General features: G+C 32.1%; 8 protein-coding genes across 8 annotated transcripts; 4 read left to right on the top strand and 4 right to left on the bottom strand.

The window, feature by feature from the left end:
- Positions 1 to 1,242: 1,242 nt before the first annotated feature.
- EIN_153000 (hypothetical protein) lies at positions 1,243 to 2,067 on the bottom strand (the record flags this gene model as incomplete). The annotated part of the gene is made up of 2 exons (XM_004258026.1): positions 1,243 to 1,855; positions 1,901 to 2,067. The coding sequence occupies 2 exons, from the start codon at positions 2,065 to 2,067 to the stop codon at positions 1,243 to 1,245; spliced, it is 780 nt and encodes a 259-aa protein (XP_004258074.1).
- Positions 2,068 to 4,074: 2,007 nt separating this feature from the next.
- On the bottom strand, positions 4,075 to 5,298 carry EIN_152990 (oxysterol-binding protein, putative; the record flags this gene model as incomplete). The annotated part of the gene is made up of 1 exon (XM_004258025.1): positions 4,075 to 5,298. The coding sequence occupies one exon, from the start codon at positions 5,296 to 5,298 to the stop codon at positions 4,075 to 4,077; it is 1,224 nt and encodes a 407-aa protein (XP_004258073.1).
- A 765-nt stretch (positions 5,299 to 6,063) lies between these two features.
- Positions 6,064 to 7,869, top strand: EIN_152980 (hypothetical protein; the record flags this gene model as incomplete). Its single annotated transcript, XM_004258024.1, has 1 exon — positions 6,064 to 7,869. One exon carries the CDS (start codon positions 6,064 to 6,066, stop codon positions 7,867 to 7,869), a length of 1,806 nt encoding a protein of 601 aa, XP_004258072.1.
- Positions 7,870 to 7,982: 113 nt separating this feature from the next.
- On the bottom strand, positions 7,983 to 8,836 carry EIN_152970 (hypothetical protein; the record flags this gene model as incomplete). The annotated part of the gene is made up of 3 exons (XM_004258023.1): positions 7,983 to 8,164; positions 8,244 to 8,704; positions 8,745 to 8,836. 3 exons carry the CDS (start codon positions 8,834 to 8,836, stop codon positions 7,983 to 7,985), a joined length of 735 nt encoding a protein of 244 aa, XP_004258071.1.
- Positions 8,837 to 9,954: 1,118 nt separating this feature from the next.
- Positions 9,955 to 10,773, top strand: EIN_152960 (hypothetical protein; the record flags this gene model as incomplete). The annotated part of the gene is made up of 1 exon (XM_004258022.1): positions 9,955 to 10,773. The coding sequence occupies one exon, from the start codon at positions 9,955 to 9,957 to the stop codon at positions 10,771 to 10,773; it is 819 nt and encodes a 272-aa protein (XP_004258070.1).
- A 514-nt stretch (positions 10,774 to 11,287) lies between these two features.
- On the top strand, positions 11,288 to 11,904 carry EIN_152950 (nuclear autoantigen Sp-100, putative; the record flags this gene model as incomplete). The annotated part of the gene is made up of 2 exons (XM_004258021.1): positions 11,288 to 11,351; positions 11,504 to 11,904. The coding sequence occupies 2 exons, from the start codon at positions 11,288 to 11,290 to the stop codon at positions 11,902 to 11,904; spliced, it is 465 nt and encodes a 154-aa protein (XP_004258069.1).
- A 275-nt stretch (positions 11,905 to 12,179) lies between these two features.
- EIN_152940 (60S ribosomal protein L35, putative) lies at positions 12,180 to 12,649 on the top strand (the record flags this gene model as incomplete). Its single annotated transcript, XM_004258020.1, has 2 exons — positions 12,180 to 12,186; positions 12,282 to 12,649. 2 exons carry the CDS (start codon positions 12,180 to 12,182, stop codon positions 12,647 to 12,649), a joined length of 375 nt encoding a protein of 124 aa, XP_004258068.1.
- A 125-nt stretch (positions 12,650 to 12,774) lies between these two features.
- Positions 12,775 to 19,878, bottom strand: EIN_152930 (centromeric protein E, putative; the record flags this gene model as incomplete). The annotated part of the gene is made up of 1 exon (XM_004258019.1): positions 12,775 to 19,878. The coding sequence occupies one exon, from the start codon at positions 19,876 to 19,878 to the stop codon at positions 12,775 to 12,777; it is 7,104 nt and encodes a 2,367-aa protein (XP_004258067.1).
- Positions 19,879 to 20,918: the final 1,040 nt, after the last annotated feature.

Raw genomic sequence — 20,918 nt, 5'->3', positions numbered from 1 at the left:
AATTAATTAAACCATATATTTATTATATTTAAATTAGTTAAAATATAGTTTGTAAGTCAACTATAGTTCAGTTTCTTAACAGGGTATATAATTAACTAACTATAAAATATTTAGGTTATGGCTATTAACTCACTTCTCCACCAAAAAACTCACTTGTTATAAAAAAACTCACTTTAACTATTTGAAACTAAATATTTTTAATTTTATAATTAAAAAGAAAAATGAGGATAGAAAAACCAAATGAACTATATTTATAGTTTAAATCCTATAAAAATAATTATAATTATATAGTAAAAAAATAAACTATAAAGAACCACAATTTTAAAAAAATAAAAATATGAAATACAATTAATGGTAAAGTGACTTCCCCAAAGTGTGCAAGTTAAAATTTTTAGTCTTTTTTACAGGGAAAGGGCGTGCAAGACTAAATTTTAATTGAAAAACATTTTATTGAAAATGTTATTCGTTTCCAAATTGTTTCAAAAAACACACAACCCTTTGGTGCTTGAATTAATAAACTACAAAAAGCAAATTAAATTATAAAAATTGGGTAATGGTTTGTCTATGTGTTTAATGTAAAAACTGTTTTGTTTCAAGAACGTGAATAAATGTCGATGTCTCTTGTGTTAGCGTAATTCAAAGCGACAAGAAGAAAGTGTAATAAACATTATGTTTTTCTCTGTGCCATTTTATAGCAAACAATAACAAATAGTCTGTTTAATAGGTGCAGTTCATTGTTACAAATCGATGTGCACTGTTGTCCAGAACTGGTCCTTCGATAATTTCCATTGGGTCGCTTTCCCGAAATTGTTGCTTAATTAATTGTATTCGAAGTGTGAAAGTTAAAAATTGCAACGTCACAAGGTGTGCAAGTTAAAGTATAATTTAGTAGTAACTTCGAAATTATAATTAATAATTAAACTAAAAATAATCTTTTTTTTAAAAAAAAAAAAAATTTCAAAAAATTAATGATTCTATTTTTTTAATAAAAAAATTATAAATGAACTATACCTTAACTTGCACACCTTTAAACTAACTTGCACACCTTGGGAAGTCACTTTACACAATTTTTTCTTTTGGTAAAAAACAACATAAACTTGACCTGTTCAAAAAAGAAAATTTCATCAAAAAATTATTTACTACTGAAAAGTTATAAATTTCAAATTTAATTCATCTTTTTTAAATGTTCTAATATAACATAAATATTTATTTACTTTGTTTTTCTAAAAGTGAAACTAAGAATCAAATGATTTTACTTTCATCAAAAAGGAAACAGTCATCACTTTCAGTTGAATAGTTTATTTCTTCAACTCTATTCAAAATTTGGAGACATTTCTTTGCCGTTTTTGGCAATTTTGTTTCATCACCAATGGGGTCTCTCAAAGGTTTTAAAGAAATTAAATAGTTTGTTAGACCATGACAAATTTGGACTGAGAGTTTGTAAATGGTTAAATTGTTGTTCCAAACTGCATCCATTCTTGGAAAATAGGTGACCAAACGAGCAAAGTGATTTTCAACCACAATTCTACAACTCGAAATAAACGAGTTTCTAAGTTCAAGTAAGACTTTACCATGATAAACCTTCAATAATTGTCCTTTAAATTTGGTGTTATTGAATTGAGAGATTCCATTAAGCGACCCTTTCTTTACAACACCATTATTGACAAACGAAAATTCATTGTTGTCATCAATGTTGTAGTTTGTTTTAAATACACATTTGGAAAAACACACTTTATTCAAACCAGAGGTACTCTCAAATTTGCCAGTAAACACACCTTGGACAATCAAACCAGAAAATCTTCCTTGTAATTTTTCTTGTAAACCTTCTACCTTCAATAACGTGGTTGCATCGAAACTGTATGTTTTTTTCTTGGATGAAGTTGTAATTAAGTAAACACACTTGCAGCATCCAGCGTATCCCCCATCACCAAGAAACAATTTGTTTCCATAAAACAAAACGTTTAACAAATCCTGTTTTACAGAAGTCGAGTCGTGTACTGATGCGGGTGTGGACTCTTGTACGTGGACTGCAAAACCATTTCTGTTGACAAAAACTTGTGTTCTCATTGAACTCGAATTACTTTTAAATGAGTAATAGTCTTTTTGAATAACTTTGGAGACACGTTGAGTCGGTATTGGTTGGTCTCTACCATCCACAATATAGTATGTGTTTTTTTAATTTGGGTTCTATTTTTAAATATAATGGATTTTTTCTTACAGCGACGTGTTCTAATCGAGTTTCTGGTATATTTTGAACTGATAATATCAAAGATTTGTATATTTTTGGATGAAATTTAATTATGGCTTTAGTTAAATTATCTGAAATAAATTTTATTTTCGTGTTTTTATTTTTTGTTGTATCCATACCATAAAGGAGTTCATATAATTCAACATGTGTCGTTTTTGTATGGAAAAATGTCGACATCAACACAAATTGTTCATGATATGCAAGTTTCGACTTTTTGTGTTGTTTAAAAAGCGTTTGATCAATCACTCCTTTTTGTTTGAACGTGTTTTCTTTTGTAAACGTGGCATTGCTAACAATGATATCAAATAGGTTAACAAGTTCTTCAAGTTCAAAACCAGTAAGAAACTTGCAAGTATGTAAATTAAACTGGCGTTCCCAAACATTTTTTTCATCAGAAAAAGATGAAGTAATTGAATTTTCGCTACCGAAATCAATACAATTAAATGAAAAACATTCTTCCATTAAATGTGAAGCAATTTGAGAGCTAACAATATCTGCCTTTGGCTGATAAACTGTTTCTCCGTCATTTAATGTCGTGTTAATGAAAATTGTGATTCCGTTATTCTAGTTGGTCTTTCAACATCATTAATATTAAACGACAATTGGATTGGTAAATTTTGTTGTGACTCTGTTGGTTGTAGTGTCTGCAGTTGTGGCAGTGACTGTGACTGTGTTGGTTGTGATAATTGCAGTGGTTGTGACTGTGACTGTGTTGGTTGTGTCCTTGTTATTAATCGACGAGGTGTCCGTGTTTTTAATGGTGGTCTATAAACCATTCTCAACGTTGGCTTTGACATGAATAACAAGTTATTAAAAATGCTTAAATTGTATTTTTTTATCATTACTGGTTCGAATTCGTTCTTATGTTTTAACGTTTTTACTAATGGCAATTTTGATTAATTGGTCAAGTTGTTTTTTTATTTGTATATTTAAATTGTAAATTAAAAGAAAACCAAAATTTTATTATTTAAACATTTTTTTGATTTATTAAATTATTAACTATTAAGATAATAAATTGTTTTTTTGGTGAGTTATATTTTTAAAAATGAGTTAAATAATTAGAAGTGAGTTTATTCAAAACAAGTGAGTTAAAAGTAAAAAAATGAGTTAATAGCCATTACTTTTCAAGTGTCTACATCTGTTTTATTAAGTATAAATAATATAATTAAAAACGAAAAACTAAGTCAGCACGACAATCCACTACAATTTGTTCGATATTAATTAGTATTAAATCGTTTAAATTGATCAAATAAAAACCAATAATATTTTAAAGTGTATTAAAGTAAGTATCTAAACCTTTACTCCAATACTATTGGCTTTTATAACAAAATTCTTCAATGAAAGAAGGCATTCAATATTTTATTTCATAAAGATACGACACAAAAAGGTCTGTATTGTAAATATTATTTATACCTCTAAAATAATTTTTTAATAAATGTGATAAAAGCAACAAAATATATTTGAAAATTTTAACACCAAATCTTCTAAATTGTAATTAAAAACGTTTTAACAAACCAATTATACAATAAAGCAATCCAATTCACTTTGTCTTCAAAAACGCGTCGATATCCCATGGCTTCCCATCAACATCATTATCAATGAAAACTGCGGGATTAATAAGATCTCCATTTGACTCCATATCTTCAAACTTTTTGAGCAACACTTGTCTTCTTTTCTCAAAGTTTACGATTAGTCCTTTGTCCTGTTCTTTTTTATATTCCATTATATTCTATTTCTAGTTCTTTGTTTTCTATTTATACTACAAACACTAATATTACCAACTGCAATACATTCAAAACACAATCTAACTTTAAAAAACTTAAACCTTATTTCTTTCTTCGAGACATAATCATGCCAGCCATCTCAAATGACTCTTCTTCCCCTTTAGAAAATGGCGCTTCATTCGCGTAGATATAATGATACTCCGTATCATTGACCTTTTCAAAGAATCGTGGCTTGAATACAACTTGTTTTCTCTCGTTCTCTTGTCTTTCCAATCGTTGCCATTCCTCGACTTCCCACTTTTTGTCAGACGCATCTTGCCCATCGCCTTTCACGACTGCGGCAGTTAAGTCTTTCCACACATATTGCGACTCCTTCCCCCACAATTTGTCTTCGGGTACTTCGTAACGTGTTGGGGTCTCTGGGGGGACTTTCGCGTCCAAGAATATTTCTTTCCCAATGAAGATCTTTTCAAAGTACTGGCCTTGGAGGGTGTCGACGATCGTATCCTTTTGCATGATTTTGCCCTCTACCTTATACAAATTAGCAGAAGAGAACATCGAGCTAGTCTTGAAGTCCAAATTGGCCCAGTAGTCATTCTTGTTGTTCTTTATTGTCACAACACCACCCATCTCCATAATGAATGGCCCAACAAAGAACCCAGACGCCTTCGTTGGTGGGAAACACCACGTGTATTCTTCGTCGTATTTCAGTAACTTAATCTTGTGGTTCCCATTCAAATAAGCCCAAGCAGATACTCCATAGAAACTCACAGAAAAAGTGACGGTCCCATATCCGACCCATCCATCTTCTCTATTAGTGACATAAAACGACGAAATAGGAGGATGGTGCGAGACTTGTTCGGCGATATAATGTGTCTTCGAGCCGGTGTTTTCGTTCTGCCACATGCATCGGAAGACTTCTCCCAAAATTGGGTTGTAAGGCTTTCTCACGACTTTCATAGCGTGAGCGAAACCAGACAAGTACCATTGCGTGACCAATTTCATACGTTTATATGGGTCATCTTCATTAGCTGCTTTTGAGATGAGGTTCCAATGTTCAAAATAGTCTGTAAAGTTTTGGAGAAAAGATCTTGCCTGTGTGATGCAGACGGGGAATGGGATTTTAGTTAAGTCCATTCCTGGGGAAAGGCCTTTAGCGAATTCCCATATGATATTATTGTTCCACAAATCCTTAGCTGGGGGTTCTGTTGTGACCTTTTTGTAAGGAGTGTCTTCGTACTGTTGTGTAATTTCGTGGTGTGTTTCGTACCCACTGAACTTCCCAAGAATGGCCTTTTGTGCATCAGACAAAGTTGGCTGGGACATTTTAGAAATTATAGATCCACATTCCTTTTTATTCAGAAGATTTTGATAAGGTAATGGAAGTCTCTCAGTGGAATACAACGGGATTTTTATTAAAAAGTGATGCGTTTTTTAAACAGTCACTTCTCTTTACTCGAAAGGCACTGAAGTACTTTTACTTAAGAGAAATTGGGTAATAATCTCATTTTCTTAATGAATAATTTATAAATAAAACTATTTGCGGTATTAACAGATGAAATGGCAAAATGTTATTGATTTTGTTTTTTGAAAGCTTTATATGTCGTTTTGTAAACCAATACTATCGGGCTTTTTTATTATGCTTGGATCTTTTTATTTATTTTTGAGTCTTGATATTGAGTTTGTGGACTTGTCATTTCAACATTTTTTTTTTGATAATTAAAATTTAATTTATCTTTTTATACCCAAAAATGGTTTAAAAAAATGGTTTTGTTTATTAATAATTTAATACTATATAAACAAAAAAAAGGAACTTACAATTATAGATTTGATTAATAATAAATATATAATTTTTTTTTGAATAATTAAACTTAATACATTCAAATTAAAAAGAACTATACACTATATTCGATTAATATAAAAATATTCAGATACAGCGTAACAATTGACTTATATTTAATATATATATAATTTGATTTGTATTATATGATAATAATAAATGTGTTATTATTAATTGATACAGTTATTGAACATAATTCTTAATAATAAATCAAAACCCTAATACTTTAGAAACTATGAAACAACAGTGTCATGTCGAGCAAAAATTTGTCCAAAAAGCAACAAAAAGCAGCAGAGAAAGAAGAAGAGGAAGAAGAATACGAAGAAAATGAAGAGGAGGAAGACGTAGAAGAAGAGGAGGAAGCAGAAGAAGACGAAGAAGAAGAAGAGGAGGATTCAGTTGATACATATGAAGTGAGAGTTTATAACGCAGAAGGCAAAGAGATTGTATTTAACGAAGATGATGACGACGACTGGAATCCAATCGTCGAGGCCTCAACAATAGAAACTGTCCAAGTCGACGAAGGAGCCACAAAGAGCAATTTCTGGAAATGGTTGAGAAAAGACTGGATTGAAGCTCATGGTGGGTTACAAGCTGTTATTAATGGTGGTGTCTCATTTTGCATTGATGAGCCAAAAGTTGTTCAGAGTAGTTCCACTGATACTTCCAAAGAGAAAGAAGGACGAACTGTCAGAGCACAAGTCGACTTGTTTAATAAGACAATTATTGGGGATGAAGCCATTGAGAAAAAGCTTTTGGAAGTGGTCGACAAGACGAAGTCAAAAGACCGCGACGAACTTCCCTATTATCTTTTGTGGCTTGAAGAGACCGCAACGGCAGTTTCTTTGAAATCTCGAATTATAGTATCTTTATTAAATGTTATAGAAACAAATTACACCCGTACAAAGCGCCCAGGTATTGCATTAGAACCCGAATTATTTGAAATGGTGAAATCGGCGTTGAACCGCTTTTTCAAAAACAGTGAAGATGAAAGCGTTGTCGAGTTGTTCAAGGACAAATCTTTGAGTAACCAAATTGGGCTCACTCTTTCTCGAATATTGGAAGACCAAATCAGTGTATTGAAATTCACCAAATATCCCTCAGAAGGATACTCCACCATTCTCACTGATGTCATCTTCTTCATCAATCGCGGCTTGAACATTCTTTCATTATACCAGAAAGTTGTTTTAAAAAACAATGTGATGTTGGATGAAATCACTTCGATCTTTGTTGAGCTTGCAGTTACGATATTGAGAATTGTATACGCCTTACCAGAGTCATCGACTTTCATGTTTAACGCCAAAGAGATGAAACTCGATGAATTGGTTGCGTCCCTTGCAACCCTAATTTTCACCATCTCTTCCGAAGAAGAAACTCGTTACTATGCTTTCTTGTGTCACGCGTGTTATTTAGCTTCTAAAGGGGATCACAGTGGGGCTCGCTTATTACTCAACTTCCCACCAAATTTACAAAGCGGTGCTGTTCCATTGCAGATCTTACACGATAGAGCACTTGCTTTGACTGCAATGTCCGCTTTCAAAGATAAAGAATTTAAGACGACATATCACTGTTTACACACACTCATTCAATCGAATAAAGTCAATGTCATGCTTGGACAAATACAATCAACTATCGAAACTAGAACGGTTCCTGCTCATATGTACATCGACACTAACACACTCTTTTTAATATACTACTTGTCTGCAACAATCGTCGAATCAGAGACAAAGTCTTTGGACAAGTCGATGCTCAGAAAGTCCCTCTTAAACACCCGATATGTTATTCCTTTACCACCAACATCTGTCTCCGATTTCTTTGGTGTTGTTTTACAAGCAATTATTGATGGAGACTGGCTCCTTGCAAAAAACACCATCGACACGATCACATCGACTTTCAATATCAAAGCAGACTTGACTGACTCCGTTAACAAAATCAAGTCCGCTGTGATTAAAAGCTTCGTCGCAAAGTATAAAACGCTTTATAATGGTCTCACCCCAAAGTACTTAGCTCAACTCTTTGGCGCTGATGAGCAGGAAGTTGCTCCATTTTTGAATTGAACGAGTTTCTTTTTAGCAGTTGTTTATAACTCTTTATACTATAATATATACTATAGTAATAAAACACTTCAGAAATTATAGTATAATTATAATAAACCGAACTAAAAATCGATTTAATAAGGGCAGCTTGCGTCGTCTGGTTTGACCGAAGCGCCATAAGAGAAAGAGACGTAGGCACCACACATTCCTTCGACAGCTGGGCACTCAACTTGACTCATTTTGTTATCAACCATCTTGAAACAGACGTTGACTGACTTAAGAACAATATCGTCGCTTGTCCCACAGATCCACTGTACTAGATATTACTATAATTGTATTATACTGAAATGAACTATATGGTAATAGTAAAAAAATTATAAACAAATGATACAAACCGTTGTGGGTGTAACCACGAGTGTTGAGTAAGTTGTTAAGTTTCTCGACAGAGTAGACACCATTGAAGTATTCTGTGTAATAGTTTCTGATGATGGACCACACGTTATAGTCTTGGAAAGTCAAAAGAGTGAGGTTGAAGTAACCATACGGGGAATTGAATTGTGGAGGGAAGCAAGAACCGTATTGGACATAAGCCTTCTCGGCGTTGTTGCACTCAGTAAAGCTCGACCAATACATTCCAAGTTGACTTTGGTAAAACATGTTGTGCTTCACCATATTTGGGACATAAGTCTCGATGTCTTCACGACGGCCTTCAAAATCACAACATGTCATAGGCTTGTTGTTTTCGTCTAAAACGGTTAAATAATTAATCTTGTCACCTCCTACATATGTCGAAAGAATTTTTGGTAACTTGCATGCTTCTTTCGTGCATTTTGCGTCAACAAATTCGTAATTGAGTCTACAAGTTAGTTGTGTTTTATTAGTTTTTAAATACAAACACATAAATGGGATCATTGGGAAGAGTCTGATTTTCAATGGTTGGACACCAATTGTCGCCTAAGACGCTCAGTGCGAAAAGAATGACGAACATCAAGGGAATGTAGTTATTTAGTTCAATGAACTAATAAAACTTCCTTATCTCGACATTTTTCTATTCATTTCTATTCTTTGGTTTATCCTTCTGTTTTAATTAGTTAAATTTATTTAATTATTATTATAATTTATTGGGTTTTACTTTTTAACTATATTTATTATATTGTTTATTGATTTATTTTTTTGATTAGTTTGTATTAAATTTGAATAATATATATGTTTATTATATTAGATATGATTAAATATATTATGTATTTATGTTATTTATAACAGCATCAACAAATTATTATAATTTAATTATTAAATCGTTTGTTTCCATACTTTATACATTATTATTTTTACCATAAGTGGTAATATGCCAAATAATAATAAATTTTGGTTTTAATATTAATATATCCCCGAAACTATACATTTTTATAGTTATATATGGTAATAACAATTCTTTTAATAAAAAATCGTGCTAATAAAAACATCTTTTAGTATAATTATTCTAATTATGTATTATTAGGTTAATAAAAAATTAATTGGTAAGGCTAAACTATACCACCATACCAGCTTTTTTATTACTCCTCTTTTTTTCTCCCAAAACACTTGTTCATTTTTTTCGATATGAAAATATTATTTATTTATAGTTAAATTTATTATATAAAACGTGTGTTCAAAATTAAAATAAAAAAATCTCCTATTTGGGTTTACAATAAATGACTTAATTATTAGGTCAACTTTTGTGACTAATATAACAAAAATAGCACCCTTTATTGATGTTTTTATTCTTTAGAAAACTATTAAGTATAAATCCTTTACACATTGGGGTTTATCCCCATACAAATTACCTTCATTATTGTTTTGTAATAACTGTGGTAATAAGTACTTTTATTCAATAGTACCATTTCCATATTTTTGCTTAATATAGTTTTATTATTTTATTGAATAATAAATAGCTTCAATTTATATAAATTTGACGGGAAAACAGCGACGATATACAAAAAGTTAAACAGCCAGCATCCTTCATGGCATTCCAGGTTAATTAACTTCAATAGTAATAAACTAAATTTTTAATAAAAAAGAACTAAAGTCATAGTAGGCAACTCAAAAACAGACTGAACGCCAAATCAAATGTCATCGACACCAACAAAAGTGCATATCGCAGTAGTTGGAGGAGTTTGGACGTATATTCCGCCAAACACTATAGTAGAGAGTTTAAGACAAAGTCTTCAAGAGAATGGGACCAATGCGACTCCATCGAACTATAACATCCGCGCCGCAGACATACAACAAATTTTCGAGAGCTTTTACAACACGTCCCTTTCAAAATTGTCTCCAGACATTCAAATGTACTTTGCTCTCCGATTTATGAAAAAGGAGAGTGCTGAGGAGAAGCGAATAGGTACACTCATCATCGTGAAAAATTTAGATTTCTTATCGATCGGGTATCTCGACGACTTTGTTCGCATCATCGACAATTACATACCAGACTGGAACACGTGCGACTCCTTTAGTAATAAAGTGCTTGGACCCCTTGTCAAGAAGTCCGACGAATTTGCGCAGAGTATCGCGAAATGGAAAGACTCCGGGAAAGTGTGGAGAATGCGGGCCGCTTGTATATCATTTGTTAATTTAGCTAAGGTCGGAGCCATGACGGAGCTTTCATTTGATATATGTCAACATTGTTTGAAGTCGACAGAAAGGTTTGTTCAACTTGGGGTTGGGTGCTTATTGAGGGAAATGTCATTGATGTATGCAAACGATGTCGTTGATTTCATCACCAAAAATTTTAGGTACTTCAGTCGTGAAGGGTTGAGATATTCAATAGACAAACTTGGGGCTGATGTGAGAAAGAAAATATTGTCCCTTGGAAAGAGAAAAGGACAACAGATTGACGACACTGAGGATTTCACTAGGGAGACTATTACTTCCCAAAAATACTCTATATAATGCAATTTTTTTATTTCTTTTTTCTTGTATTCTTCTTGTTGTGTTGTTATCTGTTTTGTTTTGATGATGACAAAATAGTTTTGAAATTATAATAAAAATAGAAATGGTGACGTATGCAAATGTAAAAATAGAATAGATGCTGTAATTTTTAAAATTATATTCTTTGATACTTTGAAGTGAAAAAATTCAATTCTTTCTTGAAAACAACAAAAAGAACGAGGAGACGAAAGTCCATATTACTGTTATTCTAATTATTTTCAAATATTTCAGAATATGAATAAATCTATTTTTAAAAACTAGATGCAACATTTATTTAATCTAGTATTCACCAAAGCAACCTCAAATAAGTGAAGAGACATTACAATACTAGGTTGAGTGTTGACCTTCCAAGCCTGCTCTTTAAAAAAGCAATTTCAACATTTAAGTGTTATTTCGACAAATATGAGATCTTCAAAAGTCAAGGTTGGAACTTTCATTTTTTGAAAAGACAAAAAATATAAGTAAGCTTAGAAATATGTCCCTTCATGATAAAAAACGCTCAATTGACCTCTTAAATTGCCCATCCAAGCCCGGCAAAAGTTTTCAAAAGCTATCAAAAGTCGACCAAATTCCCCAAATTCGAATTGTTCGATTTTTATCTTTTCAGTATTCTTAAATTGAACTTGTAAGTAACTTAAAATTGAACAGCCAAGTTTGTTGTTTCACATCCTTAAACCTTTCTAATGAACAGTGCCAAAAGAAGACAAGAAGGAGAAGAAAGAAGACGTAGAAAAAGATGAGAAAGTCGAAGAAACAAAAAAGCCACGCGTTTACAAGAAACGTGCCAAAAAATACCCAGTCGCCAAGCCCAAAAAAGCTAAAAACTCGTACATTAAATATTGTCAAGAAAAGCGAGAAAGTGTAAAAGAAGACTTCCCGGATCTCAAAGGTGCTGAGATCACCAAGAAGCTTTCAGAGATGTGGGGGAACCTTACTGAAGATGAGAAAGAGGCTTACAAGCCAAAGAAAAATGGTAAAAAGAAAGTTGAAGACAACGAAGAAAAAGATGAAGAAAAAAAGTCAACAAAGAAGGAAACAAAGAAAGAGACAAAGTCCGAGAAAAAGACGCCGAAGAAGAAAGGAGGAAAATAAATGACCTGTTTTTTGACTTAATTCTGTTATTTCACTTCTTCTAGTATTTTTAATGGTATTTCTTTCATAACTATTAAAGTATTATTTTTTTACTAACATTTATAATTCTTTTTATTTCATATTGTTGCACTTAAATTATACTATAAAACGTAATTTAAATTAACTATAATTTAACTATCTTAATAAATGAAATAAATAGTGTGAATTATAACTAAAAAGTCGGGATAAATAGGTGGGTTGAATAAACTACAAATTAATAAGAAAGAATAGTAAAAATGAAGGGTGAAGCAAACTAAAAACCCTGAAAACAGAGAAATGGATTTGACCAGACAGTTTGTTGAGCTCTTCACTAAGCAAGAATATATACTAACATACAGTGTCGTTGAAGACCAAAGCATTGACAGCAATGAACAAGAAAGATCTCGATGCCAAGTTGATTGAGTTGAAAACCGAGTATGCCAACTTAAGAACTGCTAAGGTCACCGGTGGTCAACCAGCAAAACTCTCGAAGTTGAGAGTCGTCAGAAGAAACATCGCTAGACTCCTCACCTACATGAACACTCAGAGAAAGAATCAACTCAGAGTCTACTACAAACAAGCCAAATACATCCCAAAGGAGTTGAGACCAAGAACCACCAAAAAGGAAAGACTCGCTCTTACCCCAGAACAAAAGAATGCCAAGACCAAGAGACAAGCTCTTAAGGCTTCTATGTTCCCAATGAGAAGATTCTTCATCCGTGCTTAAACAAGTCTGGTTGTGATTCTTTTTTCTTACATTTTGAATAGTTTTCTTTTTACTATTCTGTTTCTATTGCTTTTTCTCTTCGACTGGTACTAATAACAATAAGTAATTTATTAATAATCTATTGTTTAATTCCGAAGTGTTATTCTCTTATGTAGCCATGTGTTCCATCCTTTCAATGGTACTTTTTGTTGTAAGATCTCGTCATATAACTCCGTGACATTGATGGTATTGCACTGCTGTTGACTTAACAAAAACTTGAAAGCAAGCGCAAGAGAAGTAAACAACTCCCGCCTCTCTTCTTCTTCTAAAACACCAAACTCTTCGACATTCTCTTTGTACCTTTTGATCGTGTCAGACAACTTCTTAAATTCATCTTCGATTTGGTTTTTGGCTTTTATGAGTTCATCGACTTGAATTGCGTTGTTTTTCTTTTGTTCTTCGTTTGATTTAATGAGTTGTTCCTTTTCTAATGTACTTATCTTTTCAGATTCGTCGAGTTTTAATTTGAGTTTGTTTATTTCATTGTTCAGTTCATCTTCTTTTGTATTTGTTTGGATATTCTGTTCATCAAGTTCATTTTTCAGTTCATTGTTAAGTTTGTTCAATTCATCTATTTTGGTGTTGTTGATTTGTTCGTTGTGTTGATATTCATCAATTTGTTTCTCATTTTCAGCTATTTTGGTGTTGAGTGTGATGATCATTTCTTTGTGTTCTTTGATTTCATTTTCGTTCAATTTTGCAATTTCTTCAAGTTCAGCCATCGTTTTTTTCATACAATCACATTCTGCACCAAGTTTTTCCTTTTCTTGATTGACACTGTTCAATTCATTTGTCATCTTCTCAATTTCATCATTCTTATTTTTGTTCTCTTCTTCTATTTTAATTATTCTTTCGTCTCTCTCTTTCTTTGCTTTCTCATCTTCTTCTAATTTCTCTTTAAGTTCTTTCAAATGTTTTTCCTTTTCTTGAATATCCTTTGTACAAACAACAATTTCTTCTTTCTTTTCTTTCAACTCATTTTCAAGTGTTTCAGTCTTTTTGTTGAGACCCGATATGACACTTCGATTATTCTGTTCACTTTTTTCCACCAATTCTTTCATCTCGCCAATTTCATGTTTTGTTTTGTTCAGTTCTTCTTTTGTTTGAATTAATTCTGCATTTGCTTTCGACAATTCTTCTGCAATTCCTTTGGTCTCGTTTTTGGTTTTTTCCAACTCATCGTTCACATTTGTATTTGTTTGTTCCAAGTTTTGGATGTTCTTAACAAACCCTTCGTTTATACTTTTAATTTCTTCCAATTGTCTTTCTAATTCACTTTTATCTTTCTCAACATTTTCAAGTGTGTTTTCTACATCCTTCTTTTCTTTCATTATCATTTCATTGTTTTGATTCATTACCACAACTTTTTCATTCAATAAGTTACACTCCTTTTGCAATTGTTCGTTGTTTTCATTCTTCTTTGCAATTTCCTCGTTACTCCTCTTCTCTTTTTCTCTCATCGCGTTTTGTGTTTCCTCCAGTGTTTTCGTCAATTCAGAATTTTTGTTTTGTTCTTCCAAAAGTTGTGAATTTGTTATTTCATTTTTAACCATCATTTCGTCCATTTTATGTTCAATGCCATCTCTTTCCTCTTTCATTGCATTGAGTTCATTTTTTACATTTTCCTTCTCTCTTTTTGTCTTGTCCAATTCTTCATTTAATTTTGTTGTGTTATCTCTTTCACCCAACAAATCGCTCTCAACCCTCTCTTTGTCTTTTTGTAGGTTTTTAAGTTCTTCCTCATTTTTTATTTTCTCTTGTTGTGTCTTATCCAGTTGTGAACAAATCGTTTCATTCTTCTGCAAAAGTTCTTTCTTTTCCTTTTCAATATTTTTAATTTGTGTATTCTTAACAACCAAAGTCCCTTCAATCGCCTTCTTTTCATTTTCAATTTGTTCGTTCAATTTATTCAAATCAATAATTTTGTCGGATTGTGTGTGGTTATCTTTCTCAAGTTTTTTGATGTTCTCTTCAAGACTTTCTTTTTGTTTTGTCAAGTTTTTGTTCTCTTCTACCAACTCGTCTATTTTTATATTATTTACCAACTCTTTTTTATTCATCTCTTCAACTTTTTCTGTTGCTGCTTTGAGTTGGCACACCAAATCTTGATTCGTGTTTTCAGTGTTTTTGTTCTGTTCACAAAGGTTTTTCAAGTCTTCTGTTAACTTGGTTTCTGAGGTCTTTATTTTTTCCATGGTTTGTACAAGTTTTTCATTTTCTGATTGTGATTGTTTCAACTGTTCTTTTGCTTTATCATGTTCTTCTTTAAATTCCTCATTTAAATTGTTCTTTTCCATTTTTAAGTTATCAAATTGGCGTTGCAACTCTCTTTGTTCGTCTTCGGTGTGTTTTAATTGCGACACAGTTTCTCTTAAAGTGTCTTCAACTTTTTTCTTTTCGATTTCAACTTGTTCTTTCAATTTCTTCATTTCTTCATTTTCTTTTTGAAGGGTGTTAAGTTGAGTGTTGAGTTCTTGAATTTCTGTTTCTTGCTTTTCATTCTTTGTTTTCGACGAGTTAAGTTCATTCATCAATTTACCATTCGTTTCTTTCTCATTTGATAGTTCTCCACTCGTTTTGTCTCTTTCAATTTTGACCAAATTAAGTTGTTCTTCAATTTTTGATTTGTCGTCTTTTGTCTGAGTAAGATCGGATTCCAACACATGAATAATTTCTTTAAGTTTGACAATTTCATTCTGAAGATCCTTTTGTGCCTTTTCATTGTTTTCCAACTGATTGTTTGTTAATGCCAAAATCGCTTCAATTTCATTCTTCTTATTTTCACCATCCACTTGCTCTCTTTGCAACAATTCAATTTGTTCTTTCTGTCTTTGAGTTTCATTTTCCAATTTTTGTGTTTGTGTCATCAATTCATTCTTTTCCTTTTCTGTCACTTCTTTTGCACTCTTTAAACTTTCGTTTTCATCATTCAACTTCTGTGTTATTTCTTTTTCTGTATAGAGTCGTGTTTGCAGCTCTTTGTTTTGTGATTCAAAAGATACTTTTTGCCGAGTCACTTCTTCAAGTTGCTTTGTTAATTCGGTGACACGTTTCTCTTTTTCATTAATACCATTCTCAAGTGTGTTGTTGAGCACTTTTTGAGCTTCCAAATTGTCACACAGTTTTTTCTCTGATAATTTAGAATTTGCAAATTGTTCTTCTAATTTCATTTTCTCTTCTTTTGTTGTATCAAGTTCGGAAGTAACACCTTCAATTTTGGACTTCAGTCCGTTGTATTGTGTTTGGAGCTCCTTTTGCGATTTATCATAATCTTGAAGTTGTATATTTTTAGCTTTCAGTGTGTCTTCCATAACTCGATAATAGTTTTCCATTTGTTCTTTTGATTTCTTCAAATTTTCAATTTTTTCAATTTGTTCAGTTGTTAAACTTTCAAGTTTCTTGTTGTTTTCCTTTTGTGTGTCAATCTCTCTGTTTAATTCAATTTCAACCTTTTTGGCATTTTTCAATTCACCTTCTACTTTCATTTTCTCATCATTTGTTTTTGTTAGTTGTTCTTCAATGTTTTTGATATTACTTTTCATTTCATTTAGTGTTATTTCTGCTTCTTTCAGTTTCTCTTCCTGTGTATTTAACGTGGTTTTCAGTTCATCATTCTCGTTCTTTGCTTTTTCCAATTCGTGATTCATTTGTTTTTCTTTCTCTTTTTGAGTTGCAATAACTGTTTCCAATTTCTGTTCAGCTTCTTCTTTCTGTGATGTCATTTCTTTGCGTTGTTTTGTTGCTAACTCAAAGTTTTCTTTTTCTTCTTTCAATTTGTTTTCTAATTCATCTTTCTCTTGTTTTGTTTTATTGAGTTGTTCTTCTTGTTGATTAATTTTCTTTTCTGCATCTTCCTTTTGTTTTGTTGTCTCTTCGAGTTGTTGATTCACTTTCTCCAGATTGTCATTTTTGTTTTTCAGTTCATTTTGTAGTTGTTTTGTTGTTTCATTTTGTTTTTCAATTGTTTTTTCCAACTCCACTTTCTCATTTGTTGTTGTTTGAAGTTTTTGAGTGATGTTTTCATTTTCTTCTTTTGTCTTTTCCAACTCGTCTGACAATGTTTTCTTCTCATTTTCAATTTGTTCTTTTTCATCTTGAATTTTAGTGAGATCAGTTTGTAATATTTTAACTTTCTCTTCCAAATTATTTTTTAACATTTTGATGTTTTCAATTATCTCATGTGCTTCTTTCTTTTCTTTCTCAATTTCTTCAATCTTTTTAGTCGCAATTTTGAATTCGTCTTCTTTTGTTTTTAGTGCCATCTCTTGTTGTGTTGTCTTTTCTTTCTGCAAAGCCATTTCTTTTTCAATTTTGTCTTTCTCTTCTTCTGTAGTTATGAGTTGATGAGCAATTTGTTCTTTCTCGTTTTGACATTTTTCCAACTCTTCATTTAGTTTCTTTGTTTTCTCTTGTTCTGTTTTGATTGTGTTCATCATACTTTCTTCTTTCTTTTCAACTTCATGTTTAGTCGCAACAATTTCATTTGCAATCTTCTTGTTTTCTTCACTCATTGTCTTAAATTGCTCTTCGACTTTGGTTTTCTCATTTAGTAATTTGTCAATTTCACCTTTGACTTTCTCATTGTCATTTTGGAGTTGTTTTGAAATCTCTTTCTCTTTCATCAAATCAAATTGGAGTGTTTGATTTTTGTCTTCAATTTCTCTTTTTTGATTTTTAGTGTCTCCAAGTTGTTGAGTTACATTTCTTAATTTCTCATCCAACTCGTCTTGAAGTTTTTGTTGAGAACGTTCAACTGTTTCATTTTCTTGTTTCAACGCAATCACTTCATTTTGGAGTTTTGTTATTTCAGCAACTCGGTCTTCTATTACCAATTGTAAACGTTTTGACTCTTCACTTGCATTTTTGTTGTTTTCATCAATTTGTTTCTCATTTTCAGCTATTTTGGTGTTGAGTGTGATGATCATTTCTTTGTGTTCTTTGATTTCATTTTCGTTCAATTTTGCAATTTCTTCAAGTTCTGCATTTTGTTTTTTGAGTGTTTCATTGTTTGCTTTTTCATTGTCAATTTGTTGTTGCATTTTGTCAATTTTCTCTTTGTTCCTTGTGTTGTTATCACTGTTTTGTTGTTGTTCTTTCTTCAAGTTCTCTTCAAGTTCAGCCATCGTTTTTTTCATACAATCACATTCTGCACCAAGTTTTTCCTTTTCTTGATTGACACTGTTCAATTCATTTGTCATCTTCTCAATTTCATCATTCTTATTTTTGTTCTCTTCTTCTATTTTAATTATTCTTTCGTCTCTCTCTTTCTTTGCTTTCTCATCTTCTTCTAATTTCTCTTTAAGTTCGTTGTTACTCGTTTCATAATTACTTTTCATTTTATTTGTTTCTTCTTCTTTCCTAATTGCGTTCTCTTCCATTTCCTTTATTTTTTTGTTGCTTTCCTCCTTCTTTATTTTCTCCATTTCAATTTCCTTTTCCATTTCAACAATTTTCAATTTTTGTTCTTCTCCAACTTTATTCATTTGATCAATTTTTTCTTTGTTATTTGTAATAACAGAATCCTTCTCTTTGATTTCTTCTTCAAGTTGTTTTGTCTTTACTTCAAGTTCGTCTCGAACACTTTGTACCATTTCCAACATGAACATCATTTCCTGTTTTCTTTTCTCTAATTTCCCAACTTGTTCATTCAAAAGTCCCGTCTGTCTCACCATTTCACTTTTCTGGTCTTTGTCTTGTTTTTTCATTTCCTCGATATTTTGGTCCTTCTCTTTAAGCGCCATGTCGAGTTGCTCCTGGAACTTTTCTTTGACTTTCCCCATCTTCCCAACTATCGCCATCATTTTCCCTTCAAGTTGCCCAACTGCTGCAGTCTTCTCTTCGACTTCACTGGCCAATTTATCGCGTTCTTTTGCTTTATTTCGAAGATCAATCGTTTCCGGATTGGCTTCGTAGTCGCCTCTTAAAGTCTCATTTTGTGAAGTAAGTATTGTGTTATACGCTTTAAGTTTTTGGTTGATCACCTTCTCGTCTTTAACAACAAATCCACAACGACTCTGCACGGTGTTAAGTCTCCCCTCTAAAAACCTGATTTGGTCGGTGTATTGCTTTTCCTTTTCTTCCGCGTCTTTCTTCAACTTTGTGATAACACTGGCTAGGGTTTCGCATTCTTTTTGTGATTTTTTCAACTGTTCTGCCACATTCACTTGTGCTGTGTTACAAAACGATTGAGAATGGGTTAGAGATATTCTTTTGTTGTGGTGTTTTGTTGGCGATTCATCGAGTTCTGGCGAACCCACAGAAACTGGCTGTGACTCTCCAACTGGTAATGGCGAGTGTTCTGCAGATAAAGGTGAAGTAGGTACTGGTCCAAAGAGTGACGACGTTAAGAGTTGTTGTTCTGTGTAACACGTTGTTTTTGGTCGATTTGACCACTTTTTGACAGGAGTGGCTGCTGGTGTTGAGCACGTAGAAATCTTAATTGTGTTAGGAACGCTCTCCACTTTAGTCACATCAAACACCATGAAGTCAACTTCATCATCTTTTGTTCTTCGTTCATCCTTTCTTACAATGAAGCTGAGTAAAATTGATAATGCGTCGTCGCTAGCCATTCCCTCTTGTACTGCTTTTGCATCGATGACATGTGGAATGCCAATAACGCTCTCCATAGTCTCAAAACACACTTCGAAATTCTCCACATCAGTCTTATTGAACATATCTGGGGTGACGGCATTTGTTTTAAAATAGTTAGTAATGTCTCGCCATATATTGATATTAGGGTAGTCCACCCTCATATTGACATCTTTTCCAACAACACGAGTTGCCCACTTATCGAAAGTAGATGGGGTGACATCATAGTCTTTGAACCAATATTTCTTAATAAGACACGCCAAAAACTTTTGAATAGCTTGGTCACTCTTTTCGATGAAGTTGGATGACGTAATCATTAGAAATCCATTTTCCCTCAAAAAGTCGGTGAGGACGTTGACATTGTTTTTCTCTTGTATTTGTCCATTTGGTTTCATATTAAACCGTTTTACAGTTTTCCCAGTCACTGTTTGTAAGAAGAGAGTCAGAGGAATTCCACTTTTCATATCGTCTAAGACATCATTGATTATATAGGAATTCCCATTCACATAATTTAATACAGCTTTGTAACTGTTCAGTTGCTGTGGGATAATCGTGCGAAGAAGATACCCCTGCGACATACGCATTGACCTTCGCATTGACATCGGTTGGTTGTGATTATTTAGTGTTGAGTTTGTTTCAACTCGTCTCCAACACTAGAAAGCCTTTTCTTTTTTGCTTTGTGGAGGTTTTTCGAATTCATTTTGGCGTACTCTTTTTTTAACAATTGGTTATAGCTGTTTTATTATAATCTTTAGATTTGTAGAGTCTGTGATTGTTTCTTTTTCTTTAATAAAGTTGGCATTCTGTTTGTTTTGGTAAATTATATGGTTGATAAATTGATAGAATGGTATTGAAAAAAAGATTTTGTCGAGATAATATGAAGGAAATAATATTATTATCATTAATTCAGAAAATTGTATTAAAATATATGTTATTTTTTAGTTAATAATATTATATTATTTTACTATTAAATTATTAAAAAATGTGGATATTTTATTTAATTTGTTATTATGACAAATTAAACAACATATAAAAAGAAGAAAAAAAAAGATAGCAGTTATTTTTTGGAATGGAAACCTCTTATTACTGAATCAAAAAACTAATAAATTAATAATAATTGAAATATAAACCATAATTTGAATTATAAATAACTAAAAATATTGTGGTAATAAAAAAAATAAAAATCTACAACAACATTTTAATAACATTTTTGGTTGTTAATTTGTGACACAAATTAAATGAACTATTTAAGACAGACTTTACATTTTGTATGAACAGTGAGCAATCAATAGTGAGGGAAATGGCAAAGTTATTATCGTATCACGGGTTTCGTCTTGAAACCCAAGGCGCAGCCGAGTTACTCAATAGATACGAAAAAGTTCATGAGACAACAGACGTCAACACCTTTCTCAAACCGTTTATCAAGCAACTTTATGATACTCTACCACAGCTCGGCATTGTCACCAGTGACGACGTAACGCACTTCTACTCGTGATTGATTATAGTTTATTTTATTGGTAATTAAATTAATAACAATATTATTATTTAATAACTAGAAGTTGAACTTCTATCAAATGGAATCTTCAAAGAAATTATAAAATATAGTAGAATAACCATAAAAGAACTAAAAAACGATCGAATT

The sequence above is a fragment of the Entamoeba invadens genome (genome assembly GCF_000330505.1).
Source record: "Entamoeba invadens IP1 unplaced genomic scaffold scaff_1105074726367, whole genome shotgun sequence".
Lineage (NCBI taxonomy): Eukaryota > Evosea > Mastigamoebida > Endamoebidae > Entamoeba > Entamoeba invadens.
The sequence above is the reverse complement of the archived record's forward strand: the minus strand, read 5'-3'. Positions and strand labels throughout refer to the sequence as shown.